General features: G+C 45.1%; 1 protein-coding gene across 12 annotated transcripts in view; it reads right to left on the bottom strand.

Moving 5' to 3' along the window:
• Positions 1 to 25,938, bottom strand: part of AFDN (afadin, adherens junction formation factor) — a 438,519-nt gene that overhangs the window by 11,702 nt on the left and 400,879 nt on the right. For all 12 annotated transcript variants that reach the window (XM_082249807.1, XM_082249808.1, XM_082249806.1 and 9 more), the window contains one exon: positions 20,898 to 21,032. In XM_082249807.1, the coding sequence (XP_082105933.1) occupies positions 20,898 to 21,032 (135 nt within the window). The remainder of the gene's footprint in view (positions 1 to 20,897; positions 21,033 to 25,938) is intronic.

Below are 25,938 nucleotides of genomic sequence, written 5' to 3'. Positions count from 1 at the left end.
TCCTCCAGAAACTGGTTGCATACTCCCACCACCTGAGGCAAGGCATTGTCGTGCACCAGGAAGAACCCAGGACTCACTGAACCCGCGTAGGGTCTGACAATGGGTCCAAAGATTTCATCCCAATACCTGATGGCAGTCAAGGTGCCATTGTGTAGCCTGTAGAGGTCTATGTGTCCCTCCATGGATATGCCTCCCCAGACCATCGCTGACCCACCACCAAACCAGACATGCTGAACAATGTTACAGGCAGCATAACGTTCTCCACGGCTTCTCCAGACCCTTTCACGTCTGTCACACGTGCTCAGGGTGAACCTGCTCTCATCTGTGAAAAGCACAGGGCACCAGTGGCGGACCTGCCAATTCTGGTGTTCAATGGCAAATGCCAATCAAGTTCCATGGTGTCGGGCAGTGAGCACAGGGCCCACTAGAGGATGTTGGGCCCTCAGGCCATCCTCAAAGTCTGTTTCTGATTGTTTGGTCAGAGAAATTCACACCAGTGGCATGCTGGAGGTAAATTTGTAGGGCTCTAGCAGTGCTAAACCTGTTTCTTCTTGCACAAAGGAGCAGATACTGGTCCTGCTGATGGGTTAAGGACCTTCTTTGGCCCTGTCCAGCTTCTCCTAGAGTAACTACCTGTCTCCTGGAATCTCCTCCATCGTCTTTAGACTGTTGTGGGAGACACAGCAAACCTTCTGGCAATGGCACGTATTGATGTGCCATCATGGAGGAGTTGGAATGCATGTGCAACCTCTATAGGGTCCAGGCATTGCCTTATGCTACCAGTAGTGAGACTGGCCCTAGCCACATGCAAAACTAGTGAAAAATAGTCAGAAAAAATGAGTACCGAAAATTTTTCAGTGGCCTCCACCTGTAAAGCTATTCTGTTTTGGAGGTTGTCTCATTGTTGCCCATCTAGTGCCTCTGTTAATTCCATTAACACCAAAGCAACTGAAACTGATTAAAAACCTCCTCTGCTACTTAACTGACCAGATCAATATCCCAAGAGTTTAATTGACTTGATGCTATACTCTGATTAGGAAGTGTTCCTTTAATTTTTTTTTTTTGAGCAGTGTACTACTGCTATAATGGCTTATCTAAATTTAAACAGGGAATTATCAGTTAAGGATCTTAAGGCAGGGGAGAAAAAAAAAAAGGAGAATATCCAGTGCCTTGAAAAAGTATTCATACCCCTTGACATTTTCCACATTTTGTTGTGTTACAACCAAAACTGTTAATGTATTTCATTGGGTTTTTATGGCATAGAACAACACAAAGTGGCACATAAGTGTGAAGTGGAGGGAAATGACAAATGGTTTTCAAATTTTTTTTTACAAATAAATATCTCAGTGTGGCGTGCATTTGTATTCTGACCCCTTTACTCTGATACCCTGGACTAACATCTAGTGGAACCAATTGCCTTCAGAAGTCGCCTAATTAGTAGAGCCTCAGAAGTCGCCTAATTAGTAGAGTCCTCCCGTGTTTATTTTAATTTCAGTACAAATACAGCTGTTCTGTGAAGCCCTCAGAGGTTTGTTAGAGAACCTTAGTGAGCAAACAGCATCATGAAGGCAAAGCAACACACCAGACAGGTCAGAGATAAAGTTGTTTAGAGCAGGGTTAGGTTATAAAAAAATATCCCAAGCTTTGAACATATCACGGAGCACTGTTCAATCGATCATCTATAAAAAAATATCCCAAGCTTTGAACATATCACGGAACACTGTTCAATCGATCATCCAAAAATGGAAAGAGCACGGCACAACTGCAAACCTACCAAGACAAGGCTGTTCACCCAAACTGACAGGCCAGGCAAGGAGAACATTAATCAGAGAAGCAGCCAAGAGGCCCATGGTAACTCTGGAGGAGCTGCAAAGATCCACGACTCAGGTGGGAGGATCTGTCCACAGGACAACTATTAATTGTGCACTCCACAAATCTGGCCTTTATGAAAGAGTGGAAAGAAAGCCATAAGAAGTCCCATTTGCAGTTTGTGAGAAGCCATGTGGGGGATGTGGCAAACATGTGAAGAAGGTGGGGATGTGGCAAACATGTGAAGAAGGTGCTCTAGTCAGATGAGACCATAATTTAACTTGTTGGCCTAAAAGCAAAACGCTATGTGTGGGGGGGGGGGGGGGGAAATAACACTGCACATCACCCTTAACGCACCATCCCTTCACCATCCCACCATAAACATGGTGGTGGCAGCATCATGTTGTGGGGATGCTTTTTTTTCAGCAGGGACAGGGAGGCTGGTCAGAGCTGAAAGGGAAGATGGATGGAGCCAAATACAGGGCAATTTTAGAAAAAAACCTGTTAGTAAGGGGCAGAGGTTCACCTTCCAGCAGGACAACAACCATAAACATACAGCCAGAGCTACAATGGAATGGTTTAGATCAAAGCATATTCATGTGTTAGAATGGCCCAGTCAAAGTCCAGACCTAAATCCAATTGAAAATTTCTGTTCACAGACGATCTCTATCCAATCTGATAGAGCTCGAGTCATTTTGCAAAGAAGAATGGGCAAAAATTTCACTCTCTAGATGTGCAAATGTGGTAGAGACATACCCAAAAAAACTTGTAGCTGTAGTTGCAGCGAAAAGTTGTTCTACAAAGTATTGACTCAAGTGGGCTGAAAACAACTGCACACCACACTTTTTAGATATTTGTACAACAACATTTTGAAAACCATTTATCGTTTTCCTTAAACTTCACAATTCTGTGCCACTTTGTGTCGGTCGATCTATCACAAACTCCCCATAAAATACATATATGCTTTTGGTTGTAACGTGATAAAATGTGGAAAATTTCAAGGGGTATGAATACTTTTTCAAGGCACTGTACAAATGCATTCTTTTGTTCTCGTTGGCTTTAATTCATGCAAAGAGACAACTACCAGATGATTCTACATATTTTAACCATAACACTATCTCATCTTGCCAAAAAATCTCCTTGGAAAGGGAAAAAGGGCCTCTTTGCTATGCAGGATGTTCCTCAAGACTGACCATTGCTCATTCAGAATTAAACAGAGCCAGGTGTGTTTTCTATGGACACAGACATGTATGGATGTAATACATACAGGTGCATCTCATAAATTTTGAATATCAGCAAAACGTTAATTTATTTCAGTAATTCAATTCAAAAAGTGAAATGTATAGATTTTATATAGATGCGTTATACATAGAGTGCTATATTTCAATCAGTTCTTTCTTTTAATTTTGAGTATGGCTTACAGCTAGTGAAAACCCATAATTCAGTATCTCAGAAAATTTGAATATTACAGAAGATCAATAAAAAAAATTTTTTTTTTTTTTAAGATCTTACCGTGAAATCCTTTTCTCTGAAGTCCATCGACAGACACAGCCTGATCGTCATTAGCTGAATGAGTTATGCTGCCCCCTGCAGGATTAGTCTAGGCAGTGCAAAAATGTGAAATGTACATGCCTATGGGGCTGTCCCCGCAGGCATAACCCACTCACACGCAGCAAACCAGTTTAGTTGGAAGCAGTGAAGAAAAAAAACATCCACAAATAAGAGGGGCGGGTGCCGGGTCTGTCGATGGACTTCATAGAAAGATTTTACGGTAAGATCTTACAAAAATCTTATTTTCTCTATCGTCCATCGACAGACACAGCCTGATCTTCATCAGCTGAATGGGATGTCCCAAAGCATTGTAGGCATGAGGGATGGAAAGAAAGCAACCGGAAAGTAACGTAAATTCCAAAAGGCTAAAAACTTACCCCAACCGGGTAACATGAAGCTAAACCAAATAACAGGAGTTCACCCAGGTAAAGACCCCTAAGAGAAACAAAAAACATTCTCTTACGAAACAGCAGCCTGAAAAACCTTGCAGCCAAAAGAGGCATCCAAAGATGCCAACAAATCTACCTTGTAGAATTTAGTAAAAGTATGCACAGACGACCAAGTTGCTGCCTTACAAACTTGCAGAACCGAGGCCTGATGGCGAAAAGCCCAAGAGCCACTCAATGCTTTAGTAGAATGTGCCTTTACAGGGAAAGGAGAAACCGGACCCTTGATGGAATAAGCCTGAACAACTGTCTACCTGATCCATCTTCATATGGTCGCAGCAGACGCAAGCCAAACCTTTTTCGAGGGCCTTCTATAAGAACAAAGAGTCCGCTTTTCTGAAGGACCATCAGATAAACTCTTATCGCCCAGACCACATCCAGAGAATGCAAGGCAAATTCCTTGGGATGCTTAGGCTATATGGAAGGCAACACGATGTCCACATTAAGGTGAAAATCTGACACCACCTTAGGTAGAAAAGACGGATTAGGTCGGAGGACCACTTTATCCATGTGGACCACCAAATAAGGCGAATGACAGGACAGCGCCGCCAACTCAGATACTCTGCGAGCAGAAGTAATAGCCACTAAGAAGGCAACCTTCTGCGACAAGGAAAGCAGAGAAATCTCCCTAATGTTCTCAAAAGGAGGCTTTTGAAGAACAGACAACACCAGATTGAGATCCCACGGAGGTAACGGAGACCTCCTCCTCGGAGCCAGATGACGTCCTTGAATAAAAGTGTGACTCAAGCTATTGGTAGCCAATGGACGTTGGAAGTAAATGGCCAAGGCAGACAGCAGACCCTTGATAGTGCCCAAGGCCAAGTGCTGTTCACGCTGTTCAACCCCTTTTTGTAAAAAGGCCAAAACCCTAGCTATAGAAAACTTTTTCACACCATGAAATGTACGATTTTCACGTACGATGATAGATTTTCCTAGATGTCGATTTCCTGGTCTTCAAAAGGGTAGGAATCACCGAGTCGGAAAGAGCTCTATCTCTCATCACCTTGCTTTCAACAGCCAGGCCTTTAAAGCCAGCGACCGTAAAGTAGGATGGAAGATCGGTCCTTGAGACAGCAGATCTTTCCATAGAGGAGGCCGCCATGGAGGATCCGCAACCAGTTTTACAAGTTCTGCGTACCAAGACCGCCGAGGCCAGTCTGGTGCCGCCAGAACAACTGGAATGCCTTCCATTGCCACCAGGCAAAGAAACCTCTGCAGAAGTAAGAGCGGAGGGAAGGCAAAAATCAGGTGATATCGGCTCCAAGGAGCCACCAGAGAGTCTGTGGCGTCCCGAGACCTGGCCACAAACCGCTGAACTTTTCTGTTGAGACAAGGCTCAAACCAGCTGTGCACCGCGACTTCGGCACGACTTGCAGAGACTTCACATAATGGAAGTCTATGCAAGTCGCTCCGAGGTCGCCCCAAAGTAGTACAGGACCCTTTTTCTAAGTCGGAGCGACTTGTGTCGCTCCTATTAGAACGGGTCCTGTGCTAATCAATGGACCGCGACTTGTCAGGCTGACAAGTCGCGCTAATGTGAATGGACTCTAAAAGGCAATGACCAGGACTTGAGTGGTAAATATATTTAAATATTTTTATTAACAAGTTTTAACAAAATTACGTAGCAAAAGAACATAGTGTGATAAACAAACACTTAAAAACAAGTGGCCATAAAGTTACGTCTCAAGGGCTGGAGGTGGCTGAGATTTCCAAAAGAGACCAGACGCGTTTCGGTCAATTGCCTTTCTTAACGGTCCAAAAGGAACAAATCTCAGACTAAGGGTATGAAAACATATCAATCAATAACAAGTAATGGTGATGCATCCAATACATTTTATATAATATGCAATTACAAGATGTCTGTTGTACCAAAGCTGTGACAGTAATATACATAATTCACAATACAGTGATACCTCGGTTCACGAACGCTTCTGTTCACGAACAACTCTGTTCACGAACAGAAAAGTTCATAAAAATATGCTCCGGTTCATGAACTCCGCTTCGGTTCACGAACAGGAGCCGTGGCCATTTTAATGCTATTTCCAGGCTGTCACATGGTCGCGACTTCCTGTAGGAAGATTGTGGAGAGAAGGAGACACAGAAAGAAGTACTGCGAGTACTGTGAAGACACTTTTTGCTTTTTAGTGTGCTTTTTAGCACATACAGTACTGTACTACTGTACTGTACAATACTGTACAGTACTTGTGTACAATACTGTACTTACTGTATTGTATTTCACAGCCTCCCACCTGCCTTCCTCCATGCCAGAAGTCATCTCAAGCAAGGTTAGTGTTCTCTCTTTATACATTACTATACTGTACTATTGTGTATTGTAATTTGTTTCATATTTTTGCGCTTCAAAAACCACCAAAAAAAGGTCAGAACGGATTAACCGGATTTACATTGAACCCTATGGGAAAATGTGCCTCGGTTCACAACAAATTTAGGAATTAAGTTCGTGAACCGAGGTATCACTGTATAAGTATTGAGTGTGAAGATACGTACCACAAAAGAGAGTCCTAAATGAGATGAAAAGGGGGGAAGGCCACAGGTATTATTAAAACAGAACAGGTGGGGACCTGTATCTCAGAGGGCTGCTATACTCCTGATCATTTAGTTGTATACTCTGCCATATAAATGGTTTTGCATATTATTGTTCCATCCTGGAGGAAGCCCAACAAAGGACCCAAAAATTGGCAGTGTTTGTAGGACAGTGTAACGAAGGTTTTAGCAGCAGGGATGGCCGCACCTATCCAAAAGGTTCCCACAAGGATCCCAGGGATCAGTCCACACCAGGGGGCGTCTAGAGAGAAAGAGGAGGGGCAGGTGAAGAAAGTCTGTTCCAATTTAGGGATAAATAAAAGGCATGGGGGGGGGGGGGAGGGAAATGGGAGGGCGGTTGAGAGTCTCTATGGTGAGCAATAAGGGGCCATGGGTATACGTACTGTATTGCGTGTCTCCGTCTGTAAAATCCCAGTGGAGGTAAATTTTACACAGGTATTGGAAATGGAGGGTCCCTGTAACGAGAATCCCTGAGAGGGAAAAGAGGCCCGGTACTAAATAGTTGGAGTACAACCACAGGGATTAAACAAGTAGTAGAAAGTGCTGAAGGAGTCACCAAGCTAGAAGGCATAGGGAAAGAATTTTGTAGTGTTTGCCAAGTGCTACCCATTTAGTAATTGTATGGATTCAGTGACATTAGTGGGAAAGGCAAGTGTTTAACCCCGGACATGCAGGCAGAGGAAAAGGAAACCCAAGTGATAAGTCAATACAGGAGTTCATAGATTGAATCAGGAAGCGCTGGTATGTTGCCCCAAACTGAGCCAAAAGCGCAGCTAAGGGCGGAATAGTAAGGAGTAAAGTAGATCCAGGATACCGCAGAGTCAGAGCGAAAAAACAACAGCGTCCAAAGTAGGTCTATTACTTACCTGGGTGTCCGGAGGAAGAGTATGTAATGGCGGCTCGCACTCCATAATTAGACAGGTAATAGGTTGCAGGTGGTAAAATAGATGTCGCTGTTCTCAAGCACTCTTTCATAGATGACAGACACTGAAGCCTTATGGAGGCTTACACAGTGTTCACTAAATCCCAATTTTGCCCCCTCGGTGGACATTGGGGAAACTATATAAAAACAATTTGTCAGCCTTCAAACCATCCTGACTTTTTAAACAAAGGGGTTTCCCTCCAATTTGTGCCATTCTTAATATATGATAAGACAATTTCATCTATGTTTAATAAGATCATTAGTCAACCATTCATTTCTGCCCCATAAGCAGTTATTCCACTTCAGGAGTGACCAATTCTTCCCAGACTTTTCTGGGATGTTAAGAAGGAGGTGCACACCAACAGATGGGAAATTTACTGGCCCCTCCTGCTCCATCCCTCTGGATTTGGTACAACAGACATCTTGTAATTGCATATTATATAAAATGTATTGGATGCATCACCATTACTTGTTATTGAGAAATTAAAAACCCCAAAATATTGGAATTAATATAGCGCTTGCTAGTATTCAGGGGTGAACAATTAATTGTTCATAGCCTGAATAATAAAAACGGCAATAAAGTGGTAATATATATTGAATGTGAATAAATAAATAAATCTTATTGTAGATCATAAAGCTATTACAGTCACAGCTTTGGTACAACAGACATTTTGTAATTGCATATTATATAAAATGTATTGGATGCATCACCATTACTTGTTATTGATTGATATGTTTTCATACCCTTAGTCTGAGATTTGTTCCTTTTGGACCGTTGAGAAAGGCAATTGACCGAAACGCGTCTGGTCTCTTTTGGAAATCTCAGCCACCTCCAGCCCTTGAGACGTAACTTTATGGCCACTTGTTTTTAAGTGTTTGTTTATCACACTATGTTCTTTTGCTACGTAATTTTGTTAAAACTTGTTAATACAAATATTTAAATATATTTACCACTCAAGTCCTGGTCATTGCCATTTAAAGTCCCACTCCTTAGGGGACTTTGTGTTTTAGTTCTTAAAAAGGATATCGGGGAGACCTGGAGAAAGTGCAGAGAAGGGCAACCAAACTGATAAGAGGCATGGAGGACCTCAGCTATGAGAAAAGATTAGAGGAACTGAATTTATTCTCTCTTGAGAAGAGGAGATCAACGGGGGATATGAGCAACATGTATAAATACATAAGGGGTCCATATAGTGAACTTGGTGTTGAGTTATTCACTTTAAGGTCAACACAGAGGACAAGGGGGCACTCTTTACGTCTAAGGGAAAACAGATTTTGTCTCCAAATACGGAAAGGTTTCTTCACTGTAAGAGCTGTGAAAATGTGGAACAGACGCCCTCCAGAGGTGGTTCTGGCTAGCTCACTAGATTGCTTTAAAAAAGGTCTGCATTCTTTCCTAGGTGTACATAATATAAATGGGTATTACATTTTTTTTTTTAGGTAAAGTTGATCCAGGGAATATCGGATTGTCTCTCGGGGGATCGGGAAGGAATTATTTTCCCCTGCTGTAGCAAATTGGATCATGCTTTGCTGGGGAATATTTATGCCTTTCTCTGGATCAACAATGGGTATAGGATTGTGTTTTTGGGATTGTATGGTTGGGTTTTCAATACTGTTTTTTGTTTTTTTTGGTTGAACCGGATGGACTTGTGTCTTTTTTCAGCCTAACTATATAACTATGTAACTATCTTCATAGAAGTAGATTTCCTAGCTTTTAACAGCTTTGGAATCACCGACTCTGAGAAACCTCTATCCTTCAGCACCTGGCGTTCAACAGCCAAGCCATCAACACCAGCGACTGTAAAGCAGGATGGAAGATTGGCCCTTGGGACAGCAGATCCTCCCTGAGTGGAAGCTTTCAAGGAACGTTGGCAACCAGCCGCACCAGATCGGCATATCAAGCCCGGCGAGGCCAGTCCTGGGCCACTAAGATGACCAGAATCCCTTCTGCCTCAATCCTGCGAGAAGTCTTGGCAGAAGCTTGAGAGGAGGGAAGGAGTAAATCAGAAGATGCTGACCCCATGGGGCCACCAGCGCGTCTGTGGCATCTACCAGAGGATCCTGTGAGCGAGCCACAAACCTCTGCACCTTTCTGTTGAACCGAGACACCAACAGATCCACCTCAGGGATGCCCCACCAGAGACACAACTGATGGAAGACTTCCGGATGAAGGGACCACTTCCCTTGATCCAACATCTATCGACTGAGGTAATCCGCCTGCTAGTTTTCCACCCTGGAATGTGTACGGCGGAGAGGACTGGAACGAAACGTTCTGCCCACTTTGGAAAGCTGGCTATCTCCAGAGAGTTAGCATGGTGATCTCCAGGTTGTCCACCAAAGCAGTAGGAGATTCTGCTCGCAGAAGGAGGTTGTTCAAGTAGCCCAGTACTACGATCCTCCATTGGCATAACATTGCTAGCATCGGGGCTAAAACTTTTGTGAAGACCCGAGGAGCAAAGGTGAGACCAAAGGATAATGCCACAAACTGATAATGCTCCTCTCTCACGGCAAAGTGAAGGAAGCTCTGATAACCTGCACATATTGGAATGTGAAGCGAAGTATCCTTGATGTTGATAGAGGCAAGAAAATTCCCCTGATGCAGGGATGCCATCACCGTAAGAATGGACTCTATCCTGAACTTCTGCACCCGCACAAAGCAGTTCAGCACCTTGAGGTCCAGGTTTGGACACACCTTGCCTTCCCTCCAGGGAACTGTAAACAGGTTTGAGTAAAAACCCCGAAATCATTTCAAAGTCAGAACAAGGACAATCATCCCTTAAAACAGACCCTTTAAATGGTCCAGGTAAGTTGGAAGGAAAGAATCTTACCGGGGGACAAGAGTGAAACTCGATCTTGTAGCCGGACCGAATGACTTTGTGGACCCACTTATCTTGTACCAGGGAAGTCCACGGGTTCGGAAACCAACGAAGACAACCCCCCTCCCCCTATACGGGTAAGGGCGCACCTTCATGCTGAAGGAGCCTTGTCCACGGGACTGGAGAAGCCTGCTCTCTGCTTGCCAGACCAGGTTCGTTTGGATCCTCCAGAGGAGGCCCTGAAAGGCTCAGAGCCCTTGTCAGTCGACCCTGAGGGATGAAAAAGCTTCTTATGAGCCGAGGAGGAGGGCCCACGTCTACGACAAGGTTTCTTGCCCTTAGTAGCCTGCAGAAGAAAAGTACCCTTTCCCCCTGTGAGACCTTTATTGATGTCATCCAGAGTAGCTCCTAACAGGCCATCCCCTTGAAAGGGGAGATCAGTCAAGGCCTTTTTTAGAAGTCTGGTCCGTAGACCAACATTTGAGCCAAAAGACACGCCAAAGGACCACTGCTGAAACAGAGAGCCGAGCCACTAGGGGAGCCGCATCAGCAAAGTCAGGAGGGAGCTGTTCTCCCTCCAGGTCACAGCCTAAAAGCTTAGCCCACTCGATCAGAGTTTGCGACACCAGGGCAATGGTGAATACCGGCCTCAGTGTCGAATCAGGCAGAGTGTACATATTGTAGGTGAAGGCTCCGCCTTCTTGTCAGCCGGATCCTTAAAGGCCGGGGACTCTTCAACCGGAATCATGATTGCCTTGTTCAATCTGGAAACCGGTGGAACAATCCACTTTTTAATAAGGGACTCCTCACAGGGGTAGCACATAGTAAATCGCTTACGGACCCCAGGGGACGCTTTGGTCATCCGCACTCTAACAATTCTGTCAAAATAGGCGGAGAAAATAAAACACCTTTGCCGCTCTGGATGGCTTGAGAATGCCAAGGGGAACCTGCACCTCCGTCATAGCTGCATCCTACATCTTCAAGGTCTCACGCACAGATACAATCAGTGCTTCCACCAGCACCTTTTGTTGCGTGGTTGCCGATGTGGAGGAATCATCCTCACTGTCTGAGGATTCTGGGCGCGTGGTTGCAGATCCAGCAGGATGATCCACGTCCGCGGTGGCCGAATTAGATTCAGAATCTGATGAGACAGATGAGGCAGGGGAAGGCGGGGGGCGCTTTTTGCTATTCCATCGCCCGAAAGCCACCTCCACTGGAGACACAAAGGACTCCAGGACAGCCATCAGTTCATTGATGGCTGGTTGGGACCCAGGGAGTCCCACAGCCTCAGACAGGGGGGTCAGGTGGGGAGATGTGCTCCAAAGACTTCATGATTCACCAGAGGAGGACCCCACAAAAAGTGTAACACACTGCAAAGGGACAACCCCCACTGCGCTGGCAGCACCACCCGCTCGCCAGCCACAAAGCACCAAGCAATCCTCAGCAGATTGGGAGAGAACCCCACCAGACTCACCACTCAGGAGAAACAGGCACCTGCAGCCACCAGGATAATCTGCACTCCACGATCGGCAATCAGAAAGTGAAAAGATCCAGGACTCAGCAGCAGGAGATGAGGAGGGGCTGCCACCACCGAAATTGCCACCCACAGTGCTCCAGCAAAATGACGGCACCGCAGGAGCCAGGAGGGATCCCTAAATCTCAAGGGCAGGCCCAGGCAGGACAGGGGGCCCTGACAGGAGCCTCCACCAGGTACAACCCCCCTCGCACAGCCGATTGTCCAGTCACCAGCGGTGCACCCCCCTGCCCCCACCCCAGGAGGTGGACCAGACCACCCACACAACCCCAACATAAATGGAGGGGGGTAAGATTTGGGGGACAGGTGAAAGGGGGGTGCCTGACAGAAAGGAGGGGGAACCCAGGTGTCCACCCCAAAACCGTCCAGGGGGAAGACCATACCAGAAACCAGGCAGGCACCACTCCAGATAGAACCCCTCGCCATCGAAATGGGAGGGGGGGGGGCTGTCGGCCAGGCGGAATGCTGCAATTTAGGCTGAGACCCGGTCATATGCAACCTCGTAAAGCATTTAACTCGCAAGCCAGCGACCACTGGATTTAGATTACACAGTCCGGCAATTGATATTAGATAGGCATTTTTTCTCCTAGGAAAACATTTGCCAAGACCAGAGATCCTTACTCCTGACTAGGCAGAAAAAAACTGAGTAGCTATAGCAGAGAAAGGGAGTATACCCCCTGTAATTGTCCATAGGCATAGCCAGATTCTTTCTACCTACTCCTGTCGGGGGCAGTATATCCCAATGGTTATGAAGATCAGCAGCTGTGTCTGTCAATGAACAAAACATTTTCCTAAAATTTGTGGAAAAAAATGACATGTTCAAAAGACTCATCATGCCTTGTGGAATATACGTTGGGGTGTTTGCTTTCCAAAATTGGGTCATTTTGTGGGCATTTCCATTGTCCTAGTGCTCCAGGGGCTTCAAAAGTTTGATAGGTCGTTAGGAAATTATATGTGTAAGTTATGCTCCTAGAACACCTGATGGTGCTCCTTGAATGTTAGGCCTCTGTATGTGGCCAGGCTGTGTAAAGAAACAAACATGAAAGGACTGGCGCAACCGGGCTCAAAAGTAACCTCAATGGGCTCCTAATAATCAAAAATTCTCTTTCTTTTTCTTTTTCTTCCAGGCTGTGTAAAGGTCTCACATATATGGTATCGCCATACTCAGGAGTAGCAGCAGTATGTATTTTGGGATGTAATTGCAAGCATGCATATGCTGTGTGTGAGAAATAGCTTGTTATTATGAAAATTTTGTGTACAAAAAAAAAAAAAAAAAAAAAACGTATTTCTTAATTTTCCCAAGAATTGTGGGAAAAAAATACGTAAAAAACTCCTCATGCTTCCTACTAAATACCTTGGAATGTCTACTTTTCAAAAAGGGGTCATTTGGAAGGTATTTGTACTGTCCTGACATTTCAGGGCCTCGAGAAATGAGATAGGCCGTTGGTACATCAAGTGTGATCAAGTTTCAATGATTGGCACCATAGCTTGTAGACTCTATAACTTTCACACAGACTAAATAATATCCACTGATTTGGGTTATTTTTACCTAGGATATGTAGCAGTATAAAATTTGGCCCACATTTATGAAAAAAACTACTTATTTGCAAAATTTTATAATAGAAACCAAAAAAAAAAAAAAAAGTGTTTTTTCCCCAACATTTTCGCTCTTTTTTCATTTATATTGCAAAAAAAAAACCTATCAGTGATTAAATACCACCAAAAAATAATGCATACATTATTTTTAAAAAGCACGCTGCACCAAACAGCATGGTACTGTAGAAACCATGCGATATGGTACCCGCAAAGACATTGAGTTTATGATCTGCATTTAGGGTGGCATTACAAATACACTGACACCTGTATGCAGATCACAAAGGCAGTGTGGTTAGAGGCAGTGCGGGAAATGCCTCTTTCCTGCACTGCATTCTGATGTGAACCGGCCCTTAGAAAAATATAATAAAAATATCAATGTAAAAATATATAAATAATGTAGGCTATGTGGGACTTTAAGTGAGACACCAGCAGGTAATGCCCAGCGTCTCCATGCCTGTATCAGAAAAAACGAAAGTTGAAAAGGATTAAAAGAGGTGCATGGAAGCCAGCCAGCCCCCAGTCTGATGTACTCACCCTCCAGTCTGCCACCAACCAAGTATACCTGTCTCGTGATATAAATAAAGAACAGAGGTTTCGTTGACACGCATTTGCAAGCGCATGTGTAAGCTGCAGGGGCACTACACGGCACTCTGTGTTACCTGCAGTCCTAACACTTTCTAATTTGAGTGTCTCCACAATGGAGGCACATGGCTGCTAATGGATGGATGGGAGACAGGTGGAAGGGAGCAGCCCAAACCTCCCCCAACCCACCCCCATCCATGACTGGTCTAGTGCTAAAGAAAAGGCCTTCAAAAAATACAAGACTGAGGGGTCATTGGCAGCATTTAATCATTACAAAGAGTGTAATAAGAAATGTAAAGGCGAAATCAGGGCGGCTAAAATAGAACACGAGAGACATATAGCGGAGGAGAGCAAAAAGAACCCCAAGAAGTTCTTTAAGTATATAAACAGTAAGAAAGCGAGGCCAGGACACATTGGCCCCATAAAAGATGAAAAAGGTAATATGGCCACTGAGGACAAAGAAAAGGTGGAAGTGTTAAATCATTTCTTCTCTTCAGTCTTCACAAAAGAATCGGGGGGCTACACGAACCTAGCTTGTAAGGCCGAACTAAAACAACACACCTCAGGAAGTGCCGCCATGGCTAACAGAAGATAGACTTAGAACTAAACTAGAGAAACTTAACATAAATAAATCACCGGGACCGGATGGCTTGCACCCGAGGGTTCTTAAAGAGCTCAGCCAGGTGATTGCCAGACCCTTATTCTTGATCTTTAAGGATAGTTTACAGACGGGTATGGTGCCAGCTGATTGGAAAAAAGCCAACGTGGTACCAATATTTAAAAAGGGGCCGAGGTGTATCCCGGGGAACTATAGGCCGGTCAGCCTAACATCTGCAGTCTGCAAGATTTTGGAGGGGATATTAAGGGACCATATACAAGACTTTAGTAATGAAAACTGTATTATTAGTAGCAATCAGCATGGATTTATGAAAAATCGTTCTTGCCAAACCAATCTATTGACCTTCTACGATGAAGTGAGCTGCCACCTAGATAAAGGTAAGCCGGTGGATGTGGTGTATCTGGACTTCGCAAAGGCCTTTGACACCGTTCCCCACAAACGCTTACTGTACAAACTAAGGAAGGTAGGTATGGACCATAAGGTGAGTACCTGGATAGAGAACTGGCTCCAGGGGAGAGTCCAGAGGGTGATGATTAATGGGGAGTACTCGGATTGGGCGGGTGTGGAAAGTGGGGTCCCCCAGGGTTCGGTCCTGGGACCAATCCTGTTTAATTCATTCATAAATGATCTAGAGGAGGGGATATCTAGTACAATCTCGGTATTTGCAGATGATACTAAACTAGGCATGCCAATATCTTCTATGCAGGATGTGGAAACCTTGCAAGCAGACCTGAACAAAATAACGGGGTGGGCAACTACATGGCAGATGAGGTTTAATGTTGAAAAATGTAAAGTAATGCACTTGGGGGCCAAAAACCAGAAAGCAAGCTACTCACTAGGGGGGGAACCTCTGGGTGAGTCTAAGATGGAAAAAGACTTGGGGGTACTGGTAGACAACAGGCTTGGCAGTGGCATGCAATGCCAAGCCGCTGCAAGTAAAGCCAACAGAATACTGGGATGTATAAAAAAGGGGATTCACTCCAGAAATAAAGAGATTATTCTTCCACTCTACAAGACTCTGGTCCGGCCACATCTGGAGTATGCTGTCCAGTTCTGGGCACCGGTCCTCAGGAAGGATGTGCTGGAATTGGAAAGAGTCCAGAGAAGGGCAACAAAAATAATTAGGGGAGTGGAGGACATCAGCTATGAGGAAAGGCTACAAGCACTGAACCTATTCTCTCTGGAGAAGAGAAGATTGTACATTGATATCATATCCCCCCTCAAATACTGTACTGGCGACCCTGGCATAAGGAACAAACTATTCAGAGTAAGGGAATACAATAAGACGCGTGGCCACTCACTAAAACTAGAGGAAAGGCGGTTTAACCTTAAAATGCGTAAGGGGTTCTTCACTGTTAGAGCGGTAAGGATGTGGAATTCTCTTCCACAAGCAGTAGTATCAGCAGGGAGCATTGATAGTTTCAAAAAACTTTTAGATGGTCACCTTAGAGACCACAACATACAGGGGTATACAATGTACGGTTAAAAGCAAACACACACACACACACACATCATAGGTTGAACTGGATGGACTGATGTCTTTTTTCAACCTCACTATGTAACTATGTAACTAAACCCCTGTTCCTTATTTATATCATGAGACAGGCCTACTTGGTTGGTGGCAGACTGGAGGGTGAGTACATCAGACTGGGGGAGGGCTGGCTTCCATGCACCTCTTTTAATCCTTTTCAACTTTCGTTTTTTAATGTAAAAATATAAACCTATCCAGGTCAGGAGTAACTAAAGTTCACAGGTCAGGAGTATACAGTGCAGCAGTGACAGGTCAGGAGTATACAACGCAGCATTCACAGGTCGGGAGTGCATAGCCCAGCATTCACAGGTCAGAAGTGCATAGCCCAGCATTCACAGGTCAGAAGTGCATAGCCCAGCATTCACAGGTCAGAAGTTCATAGCCCAGCATTCACAGGTCAGAAGTTCATAGCCCAGCATTCACAGGTCAGAAGTACATAGCCCAGCAATCACAGGTCAGAAGTACGTAGCCCAGCAATCACAGGTTAAAAGTACTTAGCCCAGCAATCACAGGTTAGACGTACATAGCCCAGCAATCACAGGTCAGACATACATAACCCAGCATTTACAGATCAGAAGTACATAGCGCAGCGTTCGCAGGCCAAGAGTATACAGTGCAGCGTTCGCAGGTCAGAAGCATACAGCGCAGCGTTCGCAGGTCAGAAGCATACAGCGCAGCGTTCGCAGGTCAGAAGCATACAGCGCAGCGTTCGCAGGTCAGAAGAATACAGCGCAGCGTTCGCAGGTCAGAAGCATACAGCGCAGCGTTCGCAGGTCAGAAGTATACAGCGCAGCGTTCGCAGGTCAGGAGTATACAGCGCAGTGTTCGCAGGTCAGGGGTATACAGTGCAGTGTTCGCAGGTCAGGAGTATACAGTGCAGTGTTCACAGGTCAGGAGTACATTGCCCCAGCATTCACAGGTCAGGAGTATATAGCCTAGCATTCACAGGTCAGGAGTACACAAGTCAGAGTTCCTGTGTAGATCTTGACATATCGCCTGTGCCCAGCTGACAGTGCCCCCTTTCATCTGCTTCTGCTGTAATAATGCAGCCCTTTTTGAAACTACTGTTTTGCCCTTCCCTAATGTCCCCTCACATCTATACCGAGTACCTGTATGAGATGTAGAAAATGGGCAGAACAGGTGCAATGGTAGGATCACAGGAGTCAGTGTAGCCGTGCGGCATTGGTAGCGGTTTCTGCATGTGGCTTTGCTCGGGCATGATTTGTTTTGACAGTGTGGTCGGCACTGCGGACATGAGATCTACCCATCACCCTCTCGCGACTGATGCGTATCGATGGTTTGCCAACCCCTGCCTTAGCATAACCGGCACATTCAGGTACTTTTTACTACTATAAAATTTCTAAATGCAGCGCTGATCTAATGCAAATAAATACAGTCCATGTAATACAATATATATACAGGTCCCTCTCAAAAAATTAGCATATTATGATAAAGTTCATTATTTTCTGTAATGTACTGATAAACATTAGACTTTCATATATTTTAGATTCATTACACACAACTGAAGTAGTGCAAGCCTTTTATTGTTTTAATATTGATGATTTTGGCATACAGCTCATGAAAAAACAAAATTCCTATCTCAAAAAATAAGCATATTTCATCCGACCAATAAAAAAAAAGTGTTTTAATACAAAAAAAGTCAACCTTCAAATAATTATGTTCAGTTATGCACTCAATACTTGGTCGGGAATCCTTTTGCAGAAATGACTGCTTCAATGCGGCGTGGCAAGGAGGCAATCAGTCTGTGGCACTGCTGAGGTTTTATGGAGGCCCAGGATGCTTCGATAGCGGCCTTGAGCTCATCCAGAGTGTTGGGTCTTGCGTCTCTCAACTTTCTCTTCACAACATCCCACAGATTCTCTATGGGGTTCAGGTCAGGAGAGTTGGCAGGCCAATTGAGCACAGTAATACCATGGTCAGTAAACCATTTACCAGTGGTTTTGGCACTGTGAGCAGGTGCCAGGTCGTGCTGAAAAATGAAATCTTCATCTCCATAAAGCTTTTCAGCTTTACAGAAAATAATGAAATTTATCACAATATGCTAATTTTTTGAGAGGGACCTGTATATGATGACGGAAAACAGATGAGAGCCCTGCACCAACTTCAGTGTGAAGATAGAAGCACACCACACCACAGTGTTTTAAACTGATCTCCTTACCAGAGTAGGACCCTAAAATTAGAGAGAAGTCAAAAAGAGCTTACGATGCAGGGCTGTTTTGCTCCACATCTCCTCGACTCCCTGATCACAAAGCATACACCATGCCTTGAACACTGATTCACGGGGGGTGCCATTTATTCTTTTTTTTTTCCCTGTAAATTCTTTCATTTTCACATTTTTTAAAAAATAACAAAAACTAATGGCAGTATGGGTGTAATCCTATCCTGATAGAGAACCAAGACAAAACAAGGTATCAGAGTACAGTAGACTACATAGTCCAAGGCACTGCTCATCAACAAGTCTCAATGTATGTCTCCCAGCCCTCACCTTAGACTATGCAGTCTGTTGTACTCTGATACCTTGCTTTGTTTTGGTTCTGTATAGGATAAGTTTACACCTGAAATGATAATTTTTTGGGGTTTTGTCATTTTTTTTCAAAAGTTTGAAAAATAATATAGGCAATAATATATAGGTAAATAATTATAGGAAAAAAAAAAAAGAATAAATGGCACCCCCTGTGAATCAGTGTTCAAGGCATAGTGTATGCCTTGTGATCAGGGAGTCGAGGAGACGTGATCGTGATATCAGATGTGTATATTTGGAGTGTGTATACAGCCCTAAGAATTTGATGGAAGCCAATTCACCTGCTGTTTGATGCAGTGGAGGAAAACAGCCCTGTGTAATAATCTCCTTTTTAGGCTCGGTTCACATTAGTGCGATAGCAGACATTGCATGTGATTTGCAGCGCACTGCTCTTAAAATCACATGCGATGTATGTGTGATGCAAATTCAGCCATACAGATAGTATGGCAGAATTTGCATCTGATTCGGCACAAACAGGCACAGGACCCTTTTTTGGGTCCGTAGCAGAATCGGATCGCATGGTGGTTCACACTTATGTGATCCGATTCATGTCCGAATGTCAGTTCGCACTGCAATATGTGAACTGATCTGGGGGTGTCGTTAACTTTGAATTGACACCCCCAGCGAATCGCATATGGCAGTGTAAACTGCCTGCGCTGGGAATGCGATGCGGGAACCCGAAGTAGATTCGCAGGGTACCCGCATCGCATAAGTGTGAACCGGGACTGACCGCTCTATAATTTGAGTCTCCAACTCCTCTGGTAGGTAAAGAGATCAGCTGAAAACATTGTGGTGTGCTTCTATCTTCACACTGAGGTTGGTTTGAGGCTCTCATCTGTTCTCCATCATGTATTACATGGACTGTATTTAATTGCATTAGATCAGCACTGCATATAGAAATGTTATACTGTTATATTTGTAATCAACAAATTTTTGCTGGCTGCTGTTTTACTTGTTTTAATTTCAATATTTCCAAAGAGCGCAGATATTCTGTATTCTTTTTGGTTGTCTACTTTTTACTACTGTCACCTCAAGAGCTTGTCAATATGGCAACGAAAGTCTTAAATTATTACAGCCAGTTCTAAGACTTGGAAACTGGCGGTAAGTAAGACCAACTCTGAGCTGGCATAAAGAGGTGCACAAGTATTCAGAGTGGGTTATGTCTGTGCTGGGAAGCTGTCATGCCTGTGACGGCCTCCCGCACAGGGCTCTATTCCTAGTCTCATTTAGTGGTTTCATAGTTGGTAAGGTTGACCAGTCTGTCCAGTTCAATTTGTATGGGGGGTGTATGTATGTGTATTTATGGCTCTACCACTTCCCATATCCCTGTATATTGTGTTGAATAAGATGCCCAGTGTTTTGGAATTAGTGACATGTTGCAATGAAACCACCAATTGTGGAAAGGAGTTCCACATCCTTACTGCTCTAACAGTAAAGAATCCCTTACACAGTTGAAGGTAAACGGCTTCTCACCCAACTTCATTGAGTGGCCACGTGAGAGATTTCCCAGCCAAAGGCAAAAACAAACTAAGGGTCAGAGATACAGGTAATGACAATACCAAAATATGGAAATGTCTTGTCACTGGGTGGGTGGAGCCTGATGGAGCACAGAGAGACTACTTCTCCATCAGGTCTGCTTTACTTTTGATTGAAAGCGCATGGCAGAGGGTGGATTTAAAAGTTGCTAAAGGATTGAATAGCGGATCCACCCACTGTCATGTGCTGCCAATCAAATGCAAATAAGACCTGATGGGGAACTAGTCCCTCAGTTCCTCATTAGGCTCTGCTTGCCCCAGAACAAAACACTCCCCAGCCATGTGCCTGTCAATGTGATGGCCACAGTGGCCAGGGAGGGGGTGTGGAGGGTTAGGGAGGCAGGAGATCAGCATGGCTCTAGCGATCTGCTGATCGTGGGTGCTTTCTAGGCTCCTTATATCTGCAAAAAATGTGCATTTATTTTTTTTTTTAAAGGTGAAATTAAACTTTAAAGTGTTTGTAGACTTTTGTTTTTCATTTTTGGATATAGAAGGCAAGGGTAAAAACCCTGACAGGTTTTTCATTTTTTTCTGTGTTCCACTAGGGAGATTTTCTTGAAAACAAATCATTTGATACACGAGCTTGGAAAACTCTTCTGTTTTGATTGTTCTTTGCTGATGCACTATCCGGGGGGATGTGCTCGCAAGAAGTAAAAATGATCACTTATGAGCATTAGAGGTCCTGATGAAATACTCAAAAGCATTTGTTACCCCAATGTGCATGTGTTCTAGTAGGTTAATGGGTTTTTAAATTAGTTAGGTAAACAAATATAGCCCCAGCCAATCACTTTGCACAAAGTACATTTTTATCAAATGAGTAGCACAACTGTATTGTAATATAGAGTACAAAACCTTTTCTTCAGAGTCTCGCTTTGTTCGGGGCTCCTCTTGGCGGCGACGTTCTTCTTCTTGTCGTATGCGATCTTCGGCTTCTCGTTTGCGCATCTCTTCCAGTTGTTGTTGTCGTCTTCTTTCCTCATCTTGCAACTAAAAAACATATATACGTTTAAAAAAAACTGTGTAGATGCATACTGTACATACAAACTCACAAATAAAAAAATAAAATAAAATCTTCATAAATGCAATTTTATTTTATATAACACAAATACAATTTTAGGAAAAAAACCAAACTATTGACAATGATCTCAGGGGTTTTACCTAGGGATGCACTGATATCACTATTTTAGCAACGAGTCTGAGCACTGATTATTATTATTTTTTTTTTTTTAAGTACTCAACGATACCAATTACCGATACTTATTTACGGCATTTAGGGAGATGAGGAGGAGGGGGAGCAGGAAGGGGGGGTCTCTATCATCTATCAGGGTGCTATGTAATGGATGAGACTAAGTGATGAAGAAACAAAGCACAGCCAACACTCAGCACTGGAGGAGGACCATTCGGTCGCCCCACATCATCCTCCATCTCACATCCACCCCAACATGTTTGAGTTCAGAAATAAGTAACATAAAATACAGTGTATTGAGTGCAGAAGTCAATATGAGAATGGGGTGTGGCTGTAGGGAGATAGAGACAAATGGGTGAGAAAGCAGGAGGAAAGTGAGAGAGATAGAAAGGGAGAAAAGAGTGTGGGGAGGAGACAAAGAGAAAGAGATTCTGTATTCTACTACAAAGCTCACACAACACAAGGATGGCCATCAAAGGGGTCACTACAGCCTGTCAGCCCTCCCGCCATAACTATATATATATATATTTATATTTGGGCAGCAGAGGGTTAATGGGGGTCCTGGTTTTAGTACAGTTGTGTCCTAGTTCACACTCACAGGGCAGTACAGGGTTGAACAATGGGTTTCTGATTAGCAGGCAGCACAGAGGTAACACTAGGATCTTGATTAGCCAGTGCATCTCCGCTCCCTGCAGCAGCACATCGTTAAACACGGTGATCCTATTTAGCCAATAAACAGTGTCTCCTCAATAGCAAGTCAGCAGCGGGCTCCTCTCCTGACAGGCAGCACAGGGGTTAACAGATGGGCTCCTCTGTACGACGGCTGGCTCCAGAAAAAGGTGTTTTGCCTGTCTGCACACACAGCAGAGACAATTTAGGGAGAAGGAGAGCTGGGAGCAACGAGAGAGAAGCCATGGCCAGCCGCATACCTACCTCCCAGGTCCCAGCGCAGGTCAGGTCTGGAGGAGCCGAATCTTCACCAGGTGGGCTGAGCAAGGCTAATAAAGCATTGCAGTTCTTCTGAAAGGTGTTCCTGCATACCCACACTCCCCTGCGGTAGTACATCAAGGCTGTTCCTCCCTCCATGCATGGCAGACTCCACATGTGAAGATTCGGCTCCTCCGGACAACACTGATTGCTACAGCTGCCCTGGTATTGTTTACACTTCAGCTGTCAGCAGGGGAACCCTAACAGCTGAATGAGTAATATGTTGTTAAGGACGCGGCTGCCCCACTCCTTAACAGCTGATGATTGCCAGCATTCTTTTGTTTACATTTCAGCTGTCAGAAGGGGAATACCGTTGACAGCTGAAAGATTCGAGCCAGAAGTTATCTGTTTTTAGTATCGGTGCATATTCCAGATACCTATACTCATGCAAATGCTTAGTATCGGCACCGATACTGGTATCAGTGCAACCCTAGTTTTAACAGTTATGACAGCATTCAAAACAGTACAACCTGTGTTCAGCCACACATTCTACTTAACAATAAGTGGAAATCACTTTCAGCTATATTGCATCTACTACCCTTCCATGTGTATGAATATTAGAACCATAAGCATTGGATGGCATTTAGTATGTGCAAAACCGCACTGGGGTTATGTTTTGTGGTCACAATGAAACAAAGTACAGTATAGTGCAGTTCTAACTCAAATATCTAAAATTTGGTATTTGCTTGTTTAAAAACATTTATCCCTAACACACGTTCAAGTCAGCAAACTTACAAAACAGACAGCAGAACAAGGTCACCAATCCAAAAAAGCTAAGCCGCTAAATTTAAAAAAAATTCTTCATTTCTAAACTGTGTTCCATTAGTCGTTTAGGTCTAGTACTTTGGTCCTAATGTATCGTTTAGTGTTTTCCACACTTCTACATACACTACTGTAGGCACACTTGGGTTGATTTACTAAAACTGGAGTGTGCGAAATCTGGTGAAGCTCTACACAGACATCAATGGGCTTCCAGGTTTTATTGTCAAAGCTTAATTAAACAAACTTAAGTTAGAAGCGGATTGGCTACAATGCACAGATGCACCAGATTCTGAGTGCTCCGTTTTTAGTAAATCTCCCTCATAGGCAGTGTCGTATCATCTATTTGTGCAGGGTGTTCACTGTACATGGGCCCCCGAGGGGGAGGGGAGGCAGGGCACTGTGCTCTTACCCACCCTGCACATATGGATGATCTGTCTGGGTAGGTCAGTGATGATTCGTGCAGCAGCGGGGGGCCCATCTTTTCATCCAGAGGGTCCCGGTGTGCCGCACTGAAGGAGGGGGGGGGGCGCCACCTCTGACAGGGGAGATGACAGTGATATCACTGCTCCTGTGGCCGGCTGGCACGCCTGGAGGGATGCTTGGGAAGCCAGTGCAGCGGCAGCTGCTCTACTAAATACAGTGGCAGCAAAGGAAGACTTTCACCCACTGGCTCCCTCTGCGGAGCTCTGCAATAGATGAGTCATTATGAGTCAGAGCCTGGCAGAAAAATGAGCAGAGGAAGTTTTCTTTTGCTTTCTGCTCTTTGTGAGATTGTCTAATCAGCCAACAAGAAAAGTGAGAGAGGGATTGATTCTTCTACACAGGATTCCATATGGATTAAGCAGCCTCGTAATGAGAACCCTCCCTCACTGACTGGTAGTGCCCCCAAACTGCCCCCACTAAGCACCAAGACCCCCCATCTCCCCCCACAATTCCACAGGACCCACCATTTCCCCCCACTAAGCACCAGGATCCCCCATTTCTCCCTACTAAGCTCCAAGACCCCCATCTCCCCCACTGAACATCAGGACCTCCTATCTCTCCCCATTAAGCACCAAGACCCCCATCTCTCCCCACTAAGCATCAGGGCCCCTTGTCTCTGCCCCCTAAGGACCAGGATCGCTCATCTCCTCCCACTATGCACCAGGACCCACTCATCTCCTGCCACTATTCCACAGGACCCCCCATTTCTCTCCACTCTGCACCAGGACACCCATCTCTCTCCACTCTGCACCAGGACCCCCATCTCTCTCCACTATGCACCAGGACACCCCATCTTTCTCCACTATGCACCAGAACACGCCATCTCTCTCCACTATGCACCAGGACCCCCCATCTCTCCCCACTATACACCAGGACACCCCCCCCCCATCTATCCCCACTAAGCACCAGGATCCCCCATCTCTCTCCACTATGCACCAGGACCCCATCTCTCTCCACTATGCACCTGGACCCCTCATCTTTCTCCACTATGCACCAGGACCCCCCATCTCCCCCCACTATACACCAGGACCCCCCATCTCTCTCCACTAAGCACAGGACCCCACTATGCCCCCACTATGCATCAAGACCCCCAATCTCTCCCAACTAGGCATCAGGATTACCCCCCCCCCCCAATTTCCCGACTGATTACCAGTGATCCCTTTTGTCCCCCTTAAAGACAAAGCTGCATTTTTACAGTGGGGATCGAAAGTTTGGGCACCCCAGGTAAAAATTTGTATTAATGTGCATGAAGAAGCCAAGGAATGATGGAAAAATCTCCAAAAGGCATCAAATTACAGATTAGGCATTCTTATAATATGTCAACAAAAGTTAGATTTTATTTCCATCATTTACACTTTCAAAATAACAGAAAACAAAAAAAATGGCATCTGCAAAAGTTTGGGCACCCTGCAGAGTTAATATCTTGTACTGCCCCCTTTGGCAAGTATCACAGCTTGTAAACGCTTTTTGTAGCCAGCCAAGAGTCTTTCAATTCTTGTTTGAGGTATCTTTGCCCATTCTTCCTTACAAAAGTCTTCCAGTTCTTTGAGATTTCTGGGCTGTCTGTCACACACTGCTCTTTTAACCACTTCCCGCCCGCCCTATTACAAAATGACGGCAGGAATGTGGTTGTGTTATCCTGACTGGGCGTCATATGACGGCGGCAGGATAACATAGCTCTGGGCGCCCCCCTGGGGCGCGCAGAGCGGCGATCGGTGATGCGAGGTGTCAGTCTGACACCCTGCATCTCCGATCTCGGTAAAGAGCCTCTGACGGAGGCTCTTTACCATGTGATCAGCCGTGTCCAATCATGGCTGGTCACATAGTAAAACAGGAACAGCCGTTGATCGGCTTTCCTTAGTTCGTGCCTGACAGGCACGAGTAAAGGAGCGCCGATCGGCGGCTCCCCTGACAGGGGGGGGGTCGGCACTGGTAATCAGATCATTGATTACCAGTGTAAAACCTCGGGGGGGGGATGCCACTATATCCACCAGGGATGCCCACTATGACCCCAGGGATGCCCACTATGACCCCAGGGATGCCCACTATGGCCACCAGGGATGTCAATCAGGGCTCAGGGAGCCCCCCATTGCCCTCCCCATCAGTGCTGCCCACCAGTGCCCTCCCTGTCAGTGCTGCCCACAAGTGCCCTTCATTGCCATCCTTTAGTGTCGCCCACCAGTGCCCATTATTGCCCACCAGTGCCGCCTATCAGTGCCCATTAGTGCCCATCAGTGCCGCCCATCAGTGCCCACAAGTGCCGCCTATCAGTGCCCATTAGTGCCCATCAGTGCCACCTATCAGTGCCCATCAATGCCGCCTATCAGTGCCTAGCAGTGCCGCCTATCAGTGCCCACCAATGCTGCATATCTGTGCTACCTATCAGTGCCACATATCAGTGCCGCCTATCAGTGCCACCCCATCAGTGCCTCCTCATCAGTGCCTGTCAGTGCAGTCTCATCAGTGCAGGAAAAA

The sequence above is a fragment of the Pelophylax lessonae genome (assembly GCF_965119305.1).
Source record: "Pelophylax lessonae genome assembly, chromosome: 3".
NCBI lineage: Eukaryota > Metazoa > Chordata > Amphibia > Anura > Ranidae > Pelophylax > Pelophylax lessonae.
Note: the sequence above shows the minus strand (reverse complement) of the source record. Positions and strands in the feature narration are given on the sequence as shown.